Source organism: Panthera leo, chromosome B3 (genome assembly GCF_018350215.1).
Source record: "Panthera leo isolate Ple1 chromosome B3, P.leo_Ple1_pat1.1, whole genome shotgun sequence".
Taxonomy (NCBI): Eukaryota; Metazoa; Chordata; class Mammalia; order Carnivora; family Felidae; genus Panthera; species Panthera leo.
The window spans coordinates 118,190,356-118,212,778 of NC_056684.1; the positions used below are offsets into that span (position 1 = coordinate 118,190,356).

General features: G+C 41.1%; 1 protein-coding gene, 1 long non-coding RNA gene and 1 other non-coding gene across 3 annotated transcripts; 1 reads left to right on the forward strand and 2 right to left on the reverse strand.

Moving 5' to 3' along the window:
* Positions 1-4,321: 4,321 nt before the first annotated feature.
* Positions 4,322-11,554, reverse strand: LOC122222917. The gene is made up of 3 exons (XR_006203946.1): positions 11,384-11,554; positions 10,244-10,346; positions 4,322-5,172 (listed from the first exon to the last, which is right to left on the reverse strand). It is a non-coding gene; the product is annotated as an uncharacterized LOC122222917 (long non-coding RNA).
* Positions 11,485-16,603, forward strand: ACOT4 (acyl-CoA thioesterase 4). The gene is made up of 3 exons (XM_042943726.1): positions 11,485-11,938; positions 12,941-13,143; positions 15,840-16,603. The coding sequence occupies exons 1-3, from the start codon at positions 11,485-11,487 to the stop codon at positions 16,443-16,445; spliced, it is 1,263 nt and encodes a 420-aa protein (XP_042799660.1). The 3' UTR covers positions 16,446-16,603.
* On the reverse strand, positions 15,717-15,787 carry LOC122223451. The gene has a single exon (XR_006204321.1). It is a non-coding gene; the product is annotated as a small nucleolar RNA SNORD56 (small nucleolar RNA).
* Positions 16,604-22,423: the final 5,820 nt, after the last annotated feature.

The following is a 22,423-nucleotide window of genomic DNA, read 5'->3' on the forward strand; positions in this document are numbered from 1 at the left end:
GTGAGTTCAAGCCCCACATTGGGTATGGAGCCTACTTAAAATAAAAAAAGAAAAAAGAATAAATCCATAACAATCTTAGAAAATAAAAAAAGAGTGCTATTTAAAGGTGTAGAGAATATAAAGATTTCCTAGAATATAAAACACAGAAGAAATGGGATAGACATGAATGAAAGAAACCATAGGCCAAATATGGGCAGACTATTCAAAAATGAACTGCTCCAAAAAAAAAAAAAAAAATCTTAGTCAAAATGAACAAACACAAAGAACATGAAGACTCTCTGGATCAATTGCCCTGGGCATGGTAACAGTTATTTAGGTTATGCTAGGTGTGTCCTGGTAACTGAAATCTCAGTGGCTTAAAATAACAATGGTTTGTCACTATCCTCACAATTTGGAGCAAGTTGGGAACCAAACTTAAGTAGCTGTTATTCAAGCATTGATTTATGGATCCAGGCTTCTATGATGGAGCCCTGCCATTTGGAACATCTGGGTTGGCTTCCAAAATTGCCATGTGAAGGAAAGAGAAAAGGAGTCGTGTTTTATGACCAGCCTAGGGTGTATAATTTTTGCCCTCATCCCATTAGTACTTAGTTGATGGTGTTTTGGGGTGATGATGGGGTGGTCTGGAGCTGACAGCCAAGAAAGAATCTTTAAGACGTCTTTGGTGCAAAAAGGTGATTTTATTAAAGCACGGGGATAGGACCCTTGGGCAGAAAGACCTGCACTGGAGTTGCGACAGGGTAACTGATTATATGCCTTCAGGTGGGGAGGGGTCAGGGATAGAGTAAGTCTCTAAGATATTTTGGAGGCAAGGTTTCCAGGACCTTGAGGGTCCAGCTGCTATTAGGAAAACACCATTTATTACCGTTTAGTAAAACCTCAGTCATGAGACCCTTCAGATGTATATCAGGGAACCATAAGCTTGGAGTATGACCGCCAGCATATATCTTGGGGGAGTTGAGATAAAGGAAGTTTCCAAAGGAATTTTTATGTGTTAAGGTAGATTTACAGAATCCTGGGGGGTCAGGATAATGTTAAGCCAGATTCCTTATTGCCCCTAGCAAAGTGTCATCATCAAGGCAGCTGAACTTCTAGAGGAAGGTCACTCCGCCTGTTTCAAGGACTTGTCATTGGGCTGTAGTCAGTAAGGGAATTTAATTTTTCATTTGCCTTTGTTTCCCACATCACCATGGCAAGCACTTAAACCTCCTTACATCTTAATGAGAGTGATATTAGGGCTCCAGGAAATGGAGTCTATATAGATTTCTGGAGATTAGGCTATGGATAAGATTGCCCTTTTCTTGCAGTTTACTAAGTTATCCATAAACTGAAGGAAACTCCGTCCTGCGTGACTGTGATCTCTATCAGTCAACCATGTTTTCTTTCCTTTCCTTTGTTCTTGGGTAGCCAGGAGTGTCTGAGGAATATCACACATATCCCATGTGTATGTGGGAAGGGCGGGTGCTGTTAGCCTGCACTTTGCCCTCAGCTTGCCTCACACTCCCTCATCATTAGTCATTCAAACCCAACAGAACTACAGAGGAGGCTGGGAAATACTGTCATACTGTTTGTAACTGGGGGTTTACTCTCTGCGTTGAGGAGTTGAGGAGAGAGGCCTTTTGAGGAAAAAGACTCCTGCAACTGCAGAGGGAACTTGCAATCTACCTATACCAATTAGTCTAATCCTTTGTTTATAAATATAAATGGATCATGAGGAAAACCAGCAGCACGAATCACAAGGACCACATTGAGCAAACAGAACCACAGACCCGAAAGTAAACACAGATGATCCAGTGAACCACATATAACTTAGAAAAAATTCTCAGCATCCTCAGAATTGGTATTTGAAGATATTTCACATGAAAATGAGAAAAAAATTGCAATTTAAAAAAGGAATCAAAGAATTCATTGGAAATTACAAATATAGGGGTGCCTGGCTGGTTCAGCTGGTGAAGTGTGCAACTCTTATCTAGGGGGTGTGAGTTTGAGCCATATGCTGGGTGTAGAGATTACTTAAAAATAAAATCTTAAGGGGCGCCTGAGTGGCTCAGTTGGTTAAGCATCTGACTTCAGCTCAGGTCATGATCCAACGGTTCGTGAGTTCGAGCCCCACATCGGGCTTTGTGCTGACAGCTCAGAGCCTGGAGCCTGCTTCAGATTCTGTGTCTCCCTCTGTCTGCCCCTCCCCTGCTTGCACTTTGTGTCTTGCATTGTCTCAAAAATAAGTAAACATTAAAAAAACATTGTTTTAATCTTAAAAAAAAAAAGGAAATTACAAATATAATTGCTGAGATAAACAATTCAGTAGATAAACTGAAAAACAAAACGGCTATGGCTAAATAGCCAAATTAGGAATTTGGAAGGAAGAGTTAAGAAAACCTCTCATAATTTTGCTGAAACAGTAGGAGGTGGGAAATGTACGAGAAAAAATTAAGGCATGGAAAATTCCAGTGTAGAGGCCACTTCTAGGCAACCAATTTTAGCAAAAGAAACCTGAGCAAGGTAGAAGGAACCATGGTAATAACCCCTGGGCTGACTACAAATAGGCCCATTTGGCAACCCACCTCAAAATAACCAGAAGTCCTAGCTGACCAGAAGGTTACTTACCTTCGGACACAGTTACCAAAGTTAAATTCCATAGGTTCCCATACCTCCTCACTTTCCCCCTTAACGACAGCCCCCCCCACTGCCTCCTGGCACATAGTCTCTCCTTTGCTGTACTGTCCTCTGCTCCCTTGCACTGTATTCAATAAACTTCTACCTCCTTTGTTTGGCCTTGGGTGAATTCTTTCATCATCTATGCTGCTGGTCTCCACCCAATGGGAGGTCCCCACATCCAGCAAACACTGTCTTAATAGCAATCGTCTTGGCTTTGGATTACACAAATTTAGGAAACAAATAGGCTTTACTCAGCACCAACTTTACTTAGCTTTATTTATTTATTTAACGTTTATTTATTTATTTTTTATTTATTTATTTATTTTAACGTTTTTATTTATTTTTGAGAGACAGAGAGACAGGGTGCGGAGCAGGGGAGGGGCAGAGAGAGCGGGAGACACAGAATCTGAAGCAGGCTCCAGGCTCTCAGCTGTCAGCACAGAGCCCGACGCGGGGCTCAAACTCACAAACCTTGAGATCATGAGCTGAGTGGAGGAAGTCAGACGCTTAGCCGACTGGGCCATCCAGGTGCCCCAAAGTTTACTTAGCTTTAAGAATTCAGGATAAGTAAGGGGCACCTGGGTGGTTCAGCTGGTTAAACATCCAACTCTCGATTTCAGCTCAGGTCATGATCCCATGGTTTGTGAGATCGAGTCCCCTGTTGGGCTCTGTGCTGACAGTGTGAGGCCTGCTTGGGGATTCTCTCTCCCTCTTTCTCTGCTCCTCCCCTCCCCGAAATAAATAAATAAATAAATAAATAAATAAATAAATAAATAAATAAATAAATAAAATTCAGGATAAGAGAAAACCCACAGCCACAGTATAAAGTCCTCCCACACTCAGAGTACACGCAGTCACATGCCTAGAGGGTGAGTATGTGCAGCCAACTTCAGCCTTCAGATTAAAAGGCCTCACATTGGGACACCTGGGTGGCTCAGTCGGTTAAGCACCCGACTTCGGCTCAGGTCATGATCTCACGGTTCATGGGTTCGAGCCCCACATCAGGCTCTGTGCTGACAGCTCAGAGCCTGGAGCCTGTTTCAGATTCCGTGTCTCCCTCTCTCTCTGTCCCTCCCCCCCCCCCCCCCCCCCATGATAGAAACTTCCTGGACACATCTTCCTTTGCCTGATTTTAATCTGTACCTTTTCCTGTAATAAACCACAATATCAATATAATAGCTTTCTGCCTGTTCTCTGGGTCATTCCAGCATATTATTGACTCTGTGGGTAGTTTTGAGACCCCTCCCCCACGCCAAACTTGCAGTTGGTATCAGAAGTGAGGGTGATCTCTTGTAAGGACTATTTCTTCTAACTTAGTAGTTTGCCCCAAACTCCCTGCACCAATCATAATGAAAGGGGTAATTTATCATTTCTTTAGCTGCCTAACCTCTGAACCTCCTTTCTAAATTAGCAGAAATTCCTATCAGTCTTAAGAGACTTGCTGAGATGCAACTATCAGCACAAAAGTTAAAAAGAGGATTTAGGGTTAGAGTTGGTTGCTAGTGACAGAAAAATCCCCCAAGCCGTGGTGTAAACAACATAGATATTAATTTCTCTCACACAAATATTCCAGATAAGCGGCACAATGCAAGGATTATTTTCTGCAATGTCAGGGGCCCAAGCTCTGCTGTCTTTACTAAGTGGCTTCAGTATCATAGTGATCTGGTAGGGGAGATACCATGATCACTAAGTAGCTCCATATCATGATATAAGCATCATGAGCGTGCTATGAAAGCGCACACGTGATTTGGATCTTTCCACAATGTCAGCTTTATTCAATCATAAAGCAAAGTAAATCATAATTATAAAGCAGGTTCAGGAATTCCAAACTCAATGACATTTTACCATGTGATTAAACTTGGCTTCTTACAAGCACACAGAGCAGAACATAAGACAAGTAACACAACAGGAGAACAGCAGGGTGTAGGAAGTTAAGGAACCAAACATGAAGTCAGTCTGTGGGCAGGCAGTGGAGACAAGGCCTTGGTCCAGTCCAGGTTGGCTCTCAGCACTTGCTGCCATTCAGGCAGTGAAGGATCTCAGTTCTGTTCCAAGATCAACTGGGCAGGGCCTTCGGCGGCAGCTGCCTTTTTTAAGTGGTCAGACACGGAGGGGTCATGTCTGAAGAGTCTGACAGTTTGCTGCAAAAATCTTCCCCTTTTTAAAGGGATTTAATTGATCTTGGGTCTCTGCAGACCTCCTCTACTCCTGCTTGTTATCAGTTCTGGGTGGTCAGCTGATGTGGGTCCTAGCTGTATCTCATAGGGGCAGTACCTTTAACTGCTTGCATCATTGCTTGACACAGGCTCCTGCTTAACATGGGAGACTCCATTTTGCTCTCTAAGATAAGGAAAACTAGCCGCCTCAGCTCTAGTATTATATACAAATCCAACCAGCAGGAAGAAGAAAAGCGCAGAAGGGCACCCGCTCCCTTGGGAATAACTTCCCAAAGTTTCACATTCCACTTCTGCCTGTATACAATTGGCCAGAACTTTGTTACACGTTCACTCTTAGCTGCAAAGGAGGTGAAAATACAGTGTTTATTCTTGGTGGTCGTGTATTAAAAAGATAGGCAATTCAGCAAGACAACAGAAGAGTCACATTTATATACCTATTTAATAAAGTTTCAAATACATAAAGCAAACATTTTAGAAATACAAGAAACTTATAGCTCTCCAATAATCGTTTATGTGTTTCAACCATTAAGAAACTAATAGATCTAAGATAAACAATTAGTAAAGATATAGAAGATTTAAACTACATAATTAATTTGTTTAGTTAGAGAAAGAGAGAACTTTGTTTGCAACAGACAATATATTTTTCTCAAATACTCTTACAATATATATAAAAGTTGACAATGTACAGAACATAAAAAAGTTCAAGAAAATCCTGAGAATAAAAATGATGCAGACTATAATATATATATTTTTATAAATATTTTTATTTATTTTTGAGACAGAGAGAGAGACAGGGCATGAGCAGGGGAGGGGCAGAGAGAGAGGGAGACACAGAATCCGAAGCAGGCTCCAGGCTCTGAGCTGTCAGAAGAGAGCCCGATGTGGGGCTTGAACTCATGGACCGCGAGATCATGACCTGAGCCGAAGTCAGACGCCTAACCGACTGAGCCACCCAGGTGCCCCAATATATTTTTTTTTAATGTTTATTTATTTTGAGAGAAAGAGAGCATGTGTGAGTGGAAGAGGGGCAGAGAGAGAGATAGAGAGGGAGAGAGAGAATCCCAAGCAGGCTCCATACTGTCAGCACATAGCCTGACGTGAGGTTTGATCCCACAAACTGTGAGATCATGACCTGAGTTCAAATCAAGAGTTGGACGCTTAACTGACTGAGCCACCCATGCACCCCTATAATATATTCTTTAGGGGCGCCTGGGTGGCTCAGTCTGTTAATCGTCCGACTTCAGCTCAGGTCATGATCTTGCAGTCCATGAGTTCGAGCTCCGCATCAGGCTCTGTGCTGACAGCTTGGAGCCTGGAGCCTGTTTCAGATTCTGTGTCTCCCTCTTTTTGTCTCCTCCCCCACTCACGCTCTGTCTCTCTCTTCTCAAAAATAAAATAAAAACATTAAAAAAAATTTTTTTAAAATAAACACCAAGCAAGGTGTTTAGTCAGAAATTAACAAGAAATTTGTTATCTACATGGAATATTAACAGCTCTCTGGGAGAGAAGAAAAGTGAAAGAAAACATTAAGGAAAACATAGAGGTTGCCTAAAGTCTTTATCTTCAAAAGTCATATCTTCAAAAGAACCTGGGTGGTTCAGTCAGTTAAGCGTCTGACTTTGGCTAGGTCATGATCTCAAAGTTCATGGGTTCCAACCCCACATCAGGGTTGCTGCTGTCAGTGCACAGCCTGATTTGGATCCTTTGTCCCCTTCTCTCTCTGCCCTTCCCCAGTTCACGTGTGCATGTATGTTCTCTCTCTCAAAAATAAATAAACATTAAAAAAAAAAAAGTCGTAGATCTAATGGAACTAGAAATAAAGACTTAAATATAGTATTTAAAATTACAAAAGTAATCAACAGAATAGTCAAAAGTAATAATACATCTGTCAAACACTGAGAGGGGAAGAAAGAGTACGTTGAACACTCATGAGTCAATAGATAATTCTAAAATGTAAAAATTAAGAAATAGAGGTATAGGCATAGTATCTAGTATAATGGAGTTAACCATAAATGCAAGTGAAAATAGAAACAGTTTAAAAGAGATTGCCGGAAGGACATGGAACTTTATGATAGAAGAGGGGTGGGAAAAAGATTGTTGGTTTTCATTTTAAGCTCTTTCCTACTCTTAGACTTTTACAATATACAAAATTACTTGGGGAAAATTTTTAACTTCTTTTTAATATTTACTTATTTTTGGGAAAGCGCAAGCAGAGGAGGGGCAGAGAGAGGGGGACAGAGGATCTGAAGGAGGCTCTGCACTGACAGGCTAACAGGGGGGCTCAGACTCACAAACTGGGAGATGATGAGCTGAGCCAAAGTTGGATGCTCAACCAACTGAGCCATCCAAGTGCCCCTAAATTTTCAATTAAAATGAAAGCTCCTTCTAAATACTCAGATTTAGAAAATAAATAAATAACTCAGATTAAAAAGGAGTTGTAGAAAGTTAGGGGTGCCAGGGTGCCTTGGGATTCTCTCTCTGCCCCTCATCCACTCACATACGTGTGCTATCTCTCTCTCTCAAAAATAAATGAACATTAAAAAAAAAAGGAGCTGTAGAAAGTTAAAAACTAGTTAAAGATTATGATGAAACAATACTGAAAAAGTCCACATCAAACCCTCCTGTACATAGCCATATTGGTATTCAGAAGAAAAGCACAGGCCCAAATAGACTCATTGGAATATAATAAAAAAAACAAATAAAAGAACCAATCATTTATCTCAATAACTTAGATAAAAATATAGCTATATAAACACAGGAAAGAAGGCACTGATAAAATAAATAAAAGCAGATAATAAACGGAAACAGAAAGCAACAAAAATACGAAAGTTGATGAGAGTTAAAAGTATTCCAAGATCTTCCTCATTTTCTGACAGAAAGGCAAAGAGTAACTCTTCACTCTGTTAAAGTTTTAACAGTAACCATTAAAATAGTAACTTTTTTTTTTTTTTAAAGTAGGCTTCTTGCCCGATGTGAAAACCAATGAAGTAGAGCCTGAGGCGAAGCCTGAGGTGGGGCTTGATCTCAGATCTCAGGACTCTGAGATCATGACCTGAACCAAAATCAAGAGTCCTAAGCTTAACCAACTGAGCCATCTATGCACCCTAGAGATAGGGCCTCTAAAATGGTAATTAAAGTAAATAGGGCCATATGAATGGGCCCAAATCCAATATGGCTAGTGTCCTTATAAAAAGAGGAAATTAGGACACAAACATGCATGAGAGAAGACCATGTGAAGACACAGAGATGGTCATCTAGAAGCCAAAAAGAGAGGTCTGTAAACAGATTTTTCCCTCCCAGCCCCCTGAAGGAAACAAGCTTGCTGATACCTTCATCCTAAATTTCTATCCTCCAGAACTGTAGGAAATGAATTTCTGTCATTCAAGCCACCACAAATCCGTGGGATTTGTTATGGTCACCCTAGCAGACTGCAAATTGATTTATAGATTCAATGCAATCTCCATCAAAATTCCAGCTGGCTTCTCTGCATAAATTGACAAGTTGATCCTAAAATTCCTATGGAAATTCAAGGAACCCAGAATCTTGAAAAAGGGTAAAGTTGTAAGATTCATAATACCCAACTTCAAAACTTAGTACAAAGCAACAATAATGAAGACAATGTGGTACACACCTAAGGACAGACATAAAGATCAATGGAACAGAATTGAGAGTCCAGAAATAAACCCTCATATTTACAGTCAACTGATTTTTGACAAGGGTGAGAAGAAAATTCAATGGGGGAAAGAAAGATCTTTTCAACAAATGGTCTTGAGACAACTGGATATCCACATGCAAAATAATGAATTTGGATCCCTAACTCAAACCATACATAAATTGATTCTAAATGAATCAAAGACCTACATGTAAGAGCTAAAACTACAGAACTCTTAGAAGAAAACACAGGAGTAGGGGCACCTGACTAGCTTAGTGGAGCATGTAACTCTTGATCTTGGGGTCATGAGTTCAAGCCCCACAATGGGCATAGAGCTTACTTAAAAAATAATAACCAAAAAAATCTAAAAACTTTCATGCATCAAAGGATACCATTAAAAAAAATAGGGGCACCTGGCTGGCTCAGTGGGTAGAACATGTGACTCTTAATCTGAAGGTCATGAGTTCAAGTCCCACATTGGGCATGGAGCCTACTTTAAAAATTTTTTTTATTAAAAAAAAATAAAAGAACAACTCACAGAATGGGAAAAATATTTGTCAATCACATATTTGATAAGGGACATGTATGTAGAATATATAAAAACCCTTTCAACTCAATAATAAAAAGACAGCCCAACTTAAAAAAAAAAAAGGACAAAAACAAAACAACAACAACAAAAAACAGGACAAGGATCTGAATAGACATTTCTCCAAAGATATATAACGGTCAATAAGTACATGGCAAGATGCTTGACATCGTTAGCCATCAAGGAAATGCAAATGAAAAGTACAAAGAAACTATTACCCATTAGGGTGTTTATAATGAAAAAGACAGATAATAATGAGTGTTGGCAAGGATGTGGAGAAACCGGAAGTCTCATGCACCGCTATGGGACTGTAAAATGGTGCAGATACTTTGCCAAACAGTCTGGCAGCTCCTCAAAAGGATAGAGTTTAATATACGGCCTATCAATTCTATTCCTGTATATACAGAAAAATAAAAACATAGGCCTGCAAGTTGCAGAACATAGATTCAGTATGTTCACACTTCCATATGCTTACACACTGCAAACATTCAGAAAAAAATTAAGATGTATGCACCCATCTTTAGGGGAAAGGGTGAACTGGAAGAAGAGATTCTATCACTTCACATTTTAAACTTTTCAGTATTGCTTACATCTGTTTCAAAAAATATGTATTTTGGGGGACGCCTGGATGGTTCATTTGGTTAAGTGTCCATCTCTTGATTTTGGCTCAGGTCATGATCTTGTGGTCATGACCTGGCGGTTCCTGAGTTTGAGCCCCGCATGGGGCTCTGTACTGGAGCCTACTTGGGATTCCCTCTCTCTCTCTCTGCTTCTCCCCTGCTCACTCTTTCTCGCAAAGATAAATAATTAAATTAAATTTTTTTCTAATGTATTCTTTTTCTCTAAAAAAGAACCATGATTTTTCTTGTACAGAGCAGTTTAAAAAGCAATATACAAACCTTTGGCAATGATCTGCAGACCACGAGAAATGAAACACACATGGGCTCAGTCTCTGGCAATTATGAGATCAAACGTTACATTTTGCTTCACACATTCTAAGACTTTCACATACAGTATCATGTTTCATCCTCTATGAGAGACTTTTACCATGTTACACACAAGAACTCTGAGACCTAGAAAAATAAAAAAAACTTGCCTAAGGCTACAGAACTAGTTAATGAAGCCAGAGGTAGAACTCTGATTATACCTCACCACCATGCTGCTTCTCACCTTTGAGCTCCACATTTGGAATTGGTCAAAGCTCTGTCACTTATTAGAGAGTAAACTTCGTGGCTTCATATTCTCCAAGCCTCAAGTTCTTCCTTTGCAATATCTGAAACATAATCCCAGTGTTTTGTGAACATGCTGAATTTTGTATGTAAAGCACTTGGGCATTGATAAAGCATAGCTGTTATATGTATAAATAAAACGCTGGGCATCTTTGAACCTTATGCTGCTTCAAGGGTCACATTCAAAAAGTTGACTTTTAGCATCTACTAAGTTTGAAACCCATGCATTCCCTACCATACAGCAATTCCACTCCCAGGTATACACTTCACTGAAAAGCACATGTATGTCCATCAAACAATAGGTTCTTGAATGTTCATAGCACTAAAGTCCCAATCTGAGAACTATCAAATGCCCATTGATAGTAAAATTGACAAATCCTTTCCTATCACAAAATGGAATAGCATTAAGCAGTGATAATACCATCTGCAACCACGCCTAACGATATACATGAATCTCAAAAACATAATGTTGGGCCAAAGCGGAAAGCACTAAAGACCACGCAAGGAAGGATTCATTTCCATAAAATAACCCATTTTGTTGGAGTAGGATAGAGTACCTGTGGGGGCAAGGGAGGTGCTTAGAGCAGGAATGAGGGTAGCTGCTGGAGTGCTGGTGATGGTGTTTCTGGATTCGTGTGCTTGGTTACACGGGAATGTTCCGGTTGTGAAAATTTCCTGGATTGTACTCTTAGGGTCGGTCTGAGCGCTTTTTGTGTGTACGTTATAATGTACTGAAAATTAAAAACCAAACCCCCCCCCCCAAAAAAAACAAAAAACAAAAAAACAAGCAGCCCTTTTCCCTGAAGGGGCTGGAATTTTTGGAATTCTGCCTAAGCTCATTAGGCTATGGTTTCACCACGAATCAATTACCCAACAATTTTCACTTCAAGTGACAGTGGCCAGAGGGAGACAAGTGTTCTGAAGGCGGGTTCGACGCTACACCCAGCTTTCACGACGCCCTGCGCGCGCACCGCCCAGGCCCCGGAGAACGACCTGCTGCTTTTCCTTGAGACGAGTCCCGGGCGTGCGGTCCCCGGGTCTGAAGCGCCCTGACGCCTCCTGACGCGGCTCCACCACCTACCGTCGGGTGCCGGGGGACGCCTGATCCCTTCGGGCCTCCAGCGCGCCCTCCACGGCCTAGACGCGACTGCAGCCGAGCGCTACACGCGGCTCTGGGCAGGGATGGCGACTGTGATCCTGGAGCCCGCGGGCCGCTGCGGCTGGGACAAGCCCCTGCGCATCGCCGTGCGCGGCCTCGCGACGGGACAGCTCGTCACGCTGCGCACGTCCCTGCGCGACGAGAAAGGCGTGCTCTTCCGGGCCCACGCGCGGTATCAAGCGGACGCCGGCGGCCTCCTGGACCTGGCGCGCGCGCCCGCGCTGGGCGGCAGCTTCACGGGGCTCGAGCCCATGGGGCTGCTCTGGGCCCTGGAGCCCGAGAAGCCTTTTTGGCGGTTTGTGAAGCGGGACGTACAGACGCCCTTCGCGGTGGAGCTGGAGGTGCTCGAGGGCCTTGAGCCCGACATCGGGCGGGTCCTGAGCCGGACGGTGCTGGAGCGCGACTTCCTGCGGCCGGGGGTGCGGCGCGGGCCGGTGCGCGCGGGCCGGGTGCGCGGCACGCTCTTCCTGCCGCCTGGTGAGTGCTAGGCACGAGGGACAGACAGGGTGCCCTGGTGGCCGTGGTTTCCGGTACTGCTTTAGGGAGAATTTAGGTCGTCCCTAAGGACAGAGAAGCTGATGATTGCTAAGCCAGTGCACAAACCGGGGTGTGTATTTTGAGATGTTGGGCTCTGTGTTACGCGTTTTGCTGGCATTATCTCTTTTAATCTCTTTTAATCTCCGTAATATCTCAATGAGGTGGGTATTGTTCCGAAGGTAAAGATAAATAAATAAATGGGTAGGCATGTTGTCCACCTTGCTATTAAAAACTACTCTGTAGATCTCATCAGCCCGACTGGTCTTAGGGAAAATGATAACGATCAAGGAAGGATTGCCATGTCATCCTTCTCTAGTGTCCTGGGTGCATTAGGCGTTTTCCCCACTTCTTCATGCCCCTCGGTGCCACAGGTCACACTTAAGACTCCCCTGCCTTTCTCACCTGAAGTCATCTCTGGGTATTTATTTTTCTTTCCTCTCTCTAGATAGACATCTGAAATATCAGTACACACACACACACATACACACACACACACACACACACACACACACACACACACACACGAAAGCCAAGGGTCGATGCAACCCAACATAAAGCTTTATTTCGAGATTCTTAATTTTATGTCCAATCCCCTAACAGGACACTGTGAATCAACACTATCTGAAACATGAAATTCCTCCTTCCATGCTGCAATCATTAATGACAGACTTTGTTACTCTCCCTGACAACCAAAAATTCTTAGAATCTTGTAGATAATTTATAGAATCATATGGAGGATAAACTCATCACTGAGAAGGGAGATTTTCCTTTGTAGATTTTCCTCTTTCCAAGGTACTTGTATTCCATTTCAGTAGTAACTTGGGGAGCAGATTTTTGCCTTTGATTCATAGGAACCCACTAAGTAATTTAGAAAGATCTCTAAAAGGAAAACAAATTCATTAAATGTATAATGCCTTTCCTTTCTATTATTCTATTCTCTAGGACCTGGACCTTTCCCGGGGATCATTGACATCTTTGGAATCGGAGGGGGCCTGTTGGAATACAGAGCCAGCCTTCTGGCTGGTCATGGCTTTGCCACGTTGGCGTTAGCTTATTATAATTTTGAAGATCTTCCCGAGGAATTGGATAGCATAGACCTGACCTACTTTGAAGAAGCCGTGTGCTACATGCTTCAACACTCCCAGGTTCTCCTAATGTCCTTTATTGTATCATTCTTTCCAGAAATACATCCAGAGATGATGTCACTTTGCACTCACCTGTACCAGGTGCCCTGATGCTGCTCTAGTCTTCCTTCACAGAGATTTCTTTTAGAGACTTCCTTGGCTTTAGGTGCCTATTCACACTTTCTCTGTCAGATGGCTTAGTAATGCAGAATTAATCATAAAATCCATGTGAGATTTTATTTAAAGGAATTATTCAGGGACATGAAAATTCCTCTTGTTATGCAAATGGGGTTTCTAATTTGTTAGTTTTGCATGCTTTTTTCAATTAAGTTTCTTTTAATGTTTATTTATTTATTTTGAGAAAGAGAGCAAGCAGGGGAGGGACAGAGAGAGGGGGAGAAAGATAATCGCAAGCAGGCTCCCTGTTGTTAGCGCAGAGCCCAACGTGTGGCTCCAACTCACAAATTGTGAGATCGTGACCTGAGCCAAGATCAAGAGTTGGATGCTCAACTGGCTGAGCCATCCAGGAGCCCCTTTAATTAAGTTTTTAAATTTTAATTCCAGTATAGTTAACATACAGTGTTATACTATTTTCAGGTGTGCAGTATAGTGGTTCAACAGCCCATCACAACTGCAGCCTTAATCCCCAGCGCCTATTTAACCCCATCCACCTTCCCCTCTGGTAACCATCAGTTTGTTCTTTGTAGTTAAGAGTCTGTTGATTTCCCTCCCTCTCTTTTTCCCTTTGCTCATTTTGATTTTTAAATTCCACATATGAGGGAAATTCTATGGTATTTGTCATTCTCTGACTGACTTATTTCACTTAGCGTTATACTCTCTAGTTCTATCCATGGGGTTACAAATGGCAAGATTTCATTCTTTTTTATGGCTCAATTATGTCTATCTATCTACACGCACACACACACACACACACACACACACACACACCCCACATTTCTATCCATTCATCTATCATGCGTACTTGGGCGGATTCCTAATTTGGCTATTGTAAACAATGCTGCAGTAAACATAGGGGTGCATGTATCCCTTTGAATTCATGTTTTTGCATTTTTTGGGTAAAGACCCAGTAGTGCAAATACTGGATTGTAGGATAGTTCTATTTTTAACTTTTTGAGGAACCTCCATACTGTTTTCCACAGTAGGTGCACCAGTTTGCATTCCCGTATATGTGTGTTCCTTTTTCTCCACATCCATGCCAACACTTGTTTCTTGTGTTACTGATTTTAGCCATTCTAACAGGTGTGGGGTGATATCTCATTATAGTTTTGATTTGCATTTCCCTGATGATGAGTGATGTTGAGCATGTTTTCATATGTGTGTTGGCTTATACGTCTTCCTCTTCTTTTTTTTTTTTTTTTGGTGTGTATGTCTCCTCTGAAAAAATGCCTATTCATGTCTTCTGCCCATTTTTCTTTCTTTCTTTCTTTCTTTCTTTCTTTCTTTCTTTCTTTTCTTCTTCTTCTTCTTCTTCTTCTTCTTCTTCTTCTTCTTCTTCTCCTTCCTTCCTTCCTTCCTTCCTTCCTTCCTTCCTTCCTTCCTTTCTTAACTGTTTTTAAGTAGGCTCCATGCCCAGTGTGGGTCTTGAACTCAGGACCCTGAGATTAAGAGTCATATGCTCTACTGACTGAACTGGCTAGGTGCCCCTGCCCATCTATTAATTTGATTATTTGTTTTTTGCATGTTGGGTTTTATACATTCTTTCTATATTTTAGATACTACCCTTTATAAGATATGTAATTTGCAAATATCTTCTCCCATCCCTTAGGTTACCTTTTAGTTTTGTTGTTTGTTTCCTTCACTGGAATCTTTTTATTTTGATTTTTTAATCTTTAACTTACTATGTGTGTTCCCAAATTTTGACCAGAACTTGCTCACGCATTTCAGAAGCTAAGAACTACTTAATTTGATTCTGAAGTCTTACTTTGTTTCTATAGAGTTAATTATTTGGTAGTGTATTTAGATGGGGTTTGATGAATCTTTCGCTTCATAGAACGGAACTTGATTCCACACAGTTAGATACCTAGGCCCATTGAGACTTGATTGTGCCTACCTGAATGTGGACCTGAATTTCATAGGCTCCATGATTGGCCATTCTCTAGTGGATGATTCTCTGGAACATTTGTAAATGATTCCCAGACTTGCCAGTGAGGTTAATCTTTGATTGCCATGAAAAAAAAAAAAAAAAAAAAGATTTGTTTGCCATGTGTTCAGCCAGATATGTTTAATATGGGAAAGAGGTTGAGGTTGAAGTTGAGCTGAAGTTGATACTCTTGTGGCCAATTCACAAATTAAAGGTAGCAGCATCTCTAGTTACATTCCATTTTCTTTTAATAGGTAATACCTTTATTTATTTATTTTTTGAAACTAATCTCTATGCCCAATGTGGGGCTTGAACACAGGACCCTAAGATCAAGAGTCGTGTGCTCTACCCACTGACCCAGCCAGATGCCCATTTTCTTTCTTTCTTTCTTTCTTTCTTTCTTTCTTTCTTTCTTTCTTTCTTTCTTTCTTTTTGTTTTTCTTGTCAGCCTCTAATAGGACAGCTACTTCTTATTTTTCCTCTACCCTCAGCTTCACTAAGACTGAAAGTATGAACACTCACTAGGTGAGCTGCTATTGACGAAAAATGCTGCCATCATTGTAGAACATTTTTCTATTAGATACATTCTTGATGCTTCTTTCTTCTTTTCTTCCAGGTAAAGGGCCCAGGCATTGGGCTTCTGGGCATTTCTTTAGGGGCTGATATTTGTCTCTCCATGGCCTCATTTTTAAAGAACATCTCAGCCACAGTTTCCATCAATGGATCTGGGTTCAGTGGAAACAAACCTATACACTACAAGCAGACTTGCATCCCTTCATTGAGCTATGATCTGAGGAGAATCAAGGTCACTTTCTCAGGCGTCCTGGACATTGTGGATATACGGAATGATACTGTAGGAGGCTATGAGAACCCCAGCATGATTCCAATTGAGAAGGCCCAGGGGCCCATCCTCTTCATCGTGGGTCAGGATGACCGTAACTGGAGGAGTGAGTTATATGCCCAAATAGCCTCTGAACGGTTACAGGCCCATGGAAAGGAAAAACTTAAGATCATCTCTTATCCTGGGACTGGGCATTACATTGAGCCTCCTTACTTCCCCCTGTGCCCAGCTTCTGTGCATAAATTACTGAACAAACCTGTGCTCTGGGGTGGGGAGCCCAGGGCTCATTCTAAGGCCCAGGAAGATGCTTGGAAACAAATTCTAACCTTTTTCTGCAGACATCTTGGAGGTCCCCAGAATATAGCTTCTCCCAAATTGTAATGTGTTGGGTCTGTTGTCTACATGAGAAATTCAAGGTCAGATTCTGGTGTTTAATAATCATATGTGAATTGGTTGTCCCCTGGATAACATTAAATTCATGTCATGGGTATTAATGATGTGTTTTAGGTAACAATTTGAATAAATTATTTTTTCATTAATTTTACTAATGTAATACATGCATATTACAGAAGATTCAGTTACATGTATACAACACACACACACACACACACACACACACAAAAGCATTCCCTGTTAAAATTTGTGTTTTCTTCTATATGGTTTTTACTTACCACTTTGAGCCGTGGTTGAAATTTAAAGTTGAACAAATACTAGGTTACTTTTTCTAAAAAAATTTTTTTTTAATGTTTATTTATTTTTGAGACAGAGAGACACAGAGCATGAATGGGGGAGGGGCAGAGAGAGAGGGAGACACAGAATCGGAAGCAGGCTCCAGGCTCTGAGCCATCAGCCCAGAGCCTGACGCGGGGCTCGAACTCACAAACCGTGAGATCGTGACCTGAGTTGAAGTCGGACGCTCAACCGACTGAGCCACCCAGGCGCCCCTTCTTTTTCTATCTCTGGGAGAATTGCCATCCAATGTTTGCTACTGGTTCAAATACTGGTAGCAGGGTAGAATTTTCATTGGCCAAAACTGTATAGAGAGGTGTTGATATGAGGATAGCCAGACTGACCTTTTCCTCACAGATATCAGAGATGAGTTCTTTGGGAGGAGGAGTTGAGGTAAGAAGGGGAGCATCTGTCCCAAGAATAGTTAAGTCTAAGCTCTGTTCCAAGGATGAATGACTGTGACTTATTTTCCTGCTTCTTGGCTTTCAGAATAGAGTTTGGAGGGGTGCCTGGGTGGCTCAGTCGGTTGAGCATCCGACTTCGGCTCAGGTCATCTCACAGTTCACAGATTCAAGCTCCGCATCAGGCTCTGTGCTGACAGCTCAGAGCCTGGAATCTGCTTCCGATTCTGTGTCTCCCTCTCCTTCTCTGCCCCCCTCCCAAAAAAATAAATAAACACTAAAAAAAAAAAAAAAAAAAAGAATAGAGTTTGGAAAATCAGAGTGTGACATTCTTAGAGGCATCATTCGTCATTTTCCCGACATCAGGGCTACAAAGCATTGCATAAATGTATTTGAAGAAATAAAGGTTGAGAATTTTCCAAAACTGATAAGGACGTCAAGCCACATATTCAAGAAGCACTATGTCTTAGCGTGGGCTGTTGTAACAAAATACCATAGGCTGGATGGCTGAAACAACAAGATATTTATCTCATTCTGGAGGCTGGGAAATCCAAGATCAATGTTCCAGCAGACTTAGTTCCCGGTAAGGGCTTTTTTCTGGCTCACAGATGGCTGACTTCTCCTTGTGTCTTCATGTGGCAAAGAAAGTGAGCTCTGGTTTTTTAGAAGGGCACTAATTCCATCCCGGGGGGGGGGGGGGGAGGCTCACTCTCATGTCCTTATTTATTTATTTATTTATTTATTTATTTATTTATATTAAATATAATTTATTGTCAAGTTGGTTTCCGTACAACACCCAGTGCTCACCCCAACAATTGCCTCCTCAATGCCCATCACCGACTTTCCCCTCTCCCCCACCCCTCATCAACCCTCAGTTTGTTCTCAGTATTTAACAGTCTCTTATGGGGGCGCCTGGGTGGCTCAGTCGGTTGAGCGTCCGACTTTGGCTCAGGTCATGATCTCACAGTTCGTGGACCTTCTCCCTGGCTACTTGGGCTTGGATCCAAGAGAGCAAGGCAAAATTGCATGCCATTCTTTTGACGTAGTCTTGGAAGCTACATGGCATCACTCTCGCCCTACTTTCTTGGTCGAGGCAGTCACAAAGACCCACCCAAGTTCAAGGAGAACATAGAGTTCACCTCTGAAAAAGGGGAGTGGCAAGATTCTAGAAGAATGTGGGATGGGAAACATTGTAACCATTTTTTGAAAATCTGCCCACGGGAGGTACCTTTATTTTCCATAAGAAAACTTGAATTAGTAACTACAAAGCCTCCTCAATCTGCTTCCTAGATGAAAAATATTAGGAGTCCAAAGTTCTTTTTTTTCTTAATTTTTATTTATTTTTGAGAGAGAGTCAGATAGAGCATGAGCAGGGGAGGGGCAGAGTGAGAGGGAGACACAGAATCCAAAGCAGGCTCCAGGCTCTGAGCTGTCAGCACAGAGCCCGATGTAGGGCTTGAACCCACAGACCGTGAGATCATGACCTGAGCCAAAGTCAGACGTTTAACTCACTGAGCCACCCAGGTGCCGCCCTCCCCCTTTTTTGGGCATTTTTTTCTGTTTTAATTCAAATTTGTACTTCTACCAGAACAATTCTCTCAAGAACTATGTGGGTTTCCTAAAAACCTTAGTGAGATTCACCTTATTAGATAAAACATACCACTAGAAGTCTATTTGAGGTAAGAACTTCCCTACCTGGGGCTTCCTGTGAGGATGCTGCAGGATAATACTCTTAAGATTTGTAGAAGCTCTGTTATTTGATAGGATCTGCTAGGGACACCTTAAAATCTTCAGAGGGCCTTTTGTCAGTCTGAAATGTTCCGTGAAGCGCTACCTTGAATCTCTCTGAGGTCTTTACAAACGATCTTCCACAGACCCATTCCAGGTTTGACTTTGGTCTGAGGTCCTGTCTTACTTAAAGACTAATTAACACATGGGAAGGCTGGGAAGAAGAAACAGTATTATTGTCAAACTTGGCAAGTCCTGGTTCTTTCATATTTAACAGAGCATTCTTTAATTTGTCCTCTTGCATTTTATCACAGGCAGCAAGAAGAAGCCGGGTGGCACTGTGGGTATTCTGCTGGGAAATCACCTTAGCCAGATTATTGAATTCATTTAGGTATATTGTCCGTTTTTCACCTTACTGTGTCATTCTTGCCTTCAGCTTCCAGTAAGTTTTTATTGCTTTCCTTTAGCCCTCAATAATAGTCTCCATGCGGCCCTTTAGGCTTTCACTAACAGTCTCCTTGAAGTCCTTCCAGCTTCCACCTGCCACCTAGTCCTGAAAGCAGTTGTGATTCCTGTATGTATAGGTATGTCCACAGGCTGCTTGAGTTTTCTCACAGCATAATACCGGAGGTTCAAGAATGAATTTCCCAAGAGAAGATGGCAGAAATACGTGGCATTTTTTCAGATCTAGCTTTGGAAGTCACATAGTATCATTTCAACTGTACTCTATTGTTTGAGGTGGACACAAAGACCTCAAGTGCAAGGAGAAGTGGCTATAGACCCTCATCTCCTGATAAGGAAAACGGCAAGTTTCCTAGAAGAGCATCTGAGATGGGAGTTAGTGTTGCAGTGATCTTTGGAAAATGCAGTCCTCCCACAGAATTGTTTGTTATGTAGGAAAACTGAAAAGAAAGATAAAGATTAGAAACTTAACCAGCAGGGCGCCTGGGTGGTTCAGTGGGTTAAGAGTCTGTATTTTGGTATGGGCTCAGGTCATGATCTCATGGTTTGTGAGACTGAGCCCCACATTGGGCTCTGTGCAGACAGTGTAGAGCCTGCTTGTGATTCTGTCTCCCTTTCTCTCTCTGCCCCTCCCCCACTTGTGTGTGCAAGGGCACTCTCTCTCTCTCTCAAAATAAATAAATAAACATTAAAAAACAAAAAACAAAAAACCTTACCAGCAAGGTGTGTGTGTGTGGGGGGGGGGGGGGGGGGGGGCGGAATAGGCTAAATGTGTTGATAGGCATTAAGGAGGGCAGTTGATGGGATGAGCGCTGGGTGTTATATGTAAGTGCTGAATCACAAAATTCTCCTCCCGAAACCAATACTACACTATATGTTAACTAATTTGAGTCTAAATCTAAAAATATGTGTATAAAAAAAGAAAAATATGGGAAAAACACCTTACCAGTAGCCACAGGAAAAAGATAACCTTCAAAGGAAAAACAACAGATCTAACAACTGACTTAAAAACAGCAATAATGGCGGGGCGCCTGGGTGGCGCAGTCGGTTAAGCGTCCGACTTCAGCCAGGTCACGATCTCGCGGTCCGTGAGTTCGAGCCCCACGTCAGGCTCTGGGCTGATGGCTCGGAGCCTGGAGCCTGTTTCCGATTCTGTGTCTCCCTCTCTCTCTGCCCCTCCCCCGTGCATGCTCTGTCTCTCTCTGTCCCAAAAATAAATAAAAAAACGTTGAAAAAAAAATTAAAAAAAAAAAAAAAAACAGCAATAATGGAAAAGGGAAACCACTGGAATAATATCCTCAATGTGATGACAGAAAATACCTGACGACCTAGAAGCCTATAACTAGCAAAATAGATACTTCAGTATGGAAGCATGTATTGTTCATAAAGTTTATTGAAAACAATTTGATGAAATCAAAATAAAATCATTTTTAGAAAAATATGAATTTAGATAATATAGCCTACCTGCAATAACGGAAACACTAAAGAGTATTCTTCAAGCACAAGGAAAATGATTCTAGGGGAAAGCAAGTAGGTGAAGGAAGAAATGGAATATAATGAAAAGTGTAAATATATAGATAAATCTAAATAAATATTTACAAATAATATACTATGGGGTTTCAAATACACAAAGAATTAAATAGCATATGAAGCAAGGAAATAAGTAGAGGTTATTGCATTTTTCACAAGGTGATACAAATGTTAATTTTTATTCAATGTTAATAAATCAGGAAAGTTATTACCATAAGCTAATAGAGGAGGCAAATGGAATAATTTTTTAAAAAATAAAAGAAGATAAAAACTATAGAATAAGGAAAGAAAAGAAATAATAATTTAAACTCAAATAGATCAGTAATTACATTAAATGTAATTGGACTATACATTTCAGTAAAGGGCAAGATATCAGGTTGATTTTCCTAGTGTTCAATCTTGTGCTCTAAAAAATGCTATAAGGTCATATATAGTATGGCACATGTATAGGGTATAAAGTAAACATATAAGGTAACAGACCGTTTTGCATTCAGCTAAATAAAAACTTAACTTTGATCAAGAAAAACAATAAATGTATTATGTAAGATTCAAAACTTGGTAAAAGTAAAAAATATTGTTCAAAGATACAAACATGATAAAATTATAAAGAAAGCGAAAAGGTTAATAGACACAAAATTGAAGATGGTGATTACCTTTGATTGGGATCAGGGTGCAGCACACAGGGGCTTCAGAAGTAAAGACAATGTTTTATGACTACTACTAGATAATGGTCATTATTTTTCCTTAAAGTCTCACATATTTTTCAATTATTCTTCTGATGTACTCAACATTTAACTTTTGAAAAAATCAATACAGATTTAAAAAGAAAGAAAACTCCAGAAGAGTTGCCTGCCTTAGGTTAGGACCCTCTGTGTTCCTTGCACATCTTCGTTGCCCACCAGTATTTAGAACCACATTAGGCATCCCGAACTGATTCACATAAAGGGAGCAGTGTAGGTCTATTCCAAGGGATGGGTGCAAATGTACTTCTGTAGTGTTTATCTGATATGCGATAACCTATCTACTTTATATTTCTACTACATTTTTCCATTTTGCTCTTTTATGACAGAAGTTAATGATATAGACTTCAAGAAGAGTCACTTGTCCCTACTTTTTCTGAGCTCCTTGCCCAGCTTCTCAAATCTATTACCGAGATCTTCTTAGCTAGACTGATATCCCCTGACCATTCTTACCCAACATAAGACAGCTTAAGATGACTCCCTGGGTGTATTTCATGTCTTAAATCGGTCTGAACCCAATATACTTACATACCACAGCAACAATATACAAATACTAAACCAGTTTCATTTCAAAAAGAGCAACAGATAATGGTTTTCAGTAAGTAATACTTCCTTTCTGATGCTGGTTCTTTCAGAAAACCTTACTAATCAGATGAATATGGACCAGTAATTTAAATTCTGTACACATATTCATTATAATCCCATAAATTAGTGATGTGCTACAGATTGGTAGGCTCTGGGTCTTTTTGTGGTTTTCCTGAGATTCTTC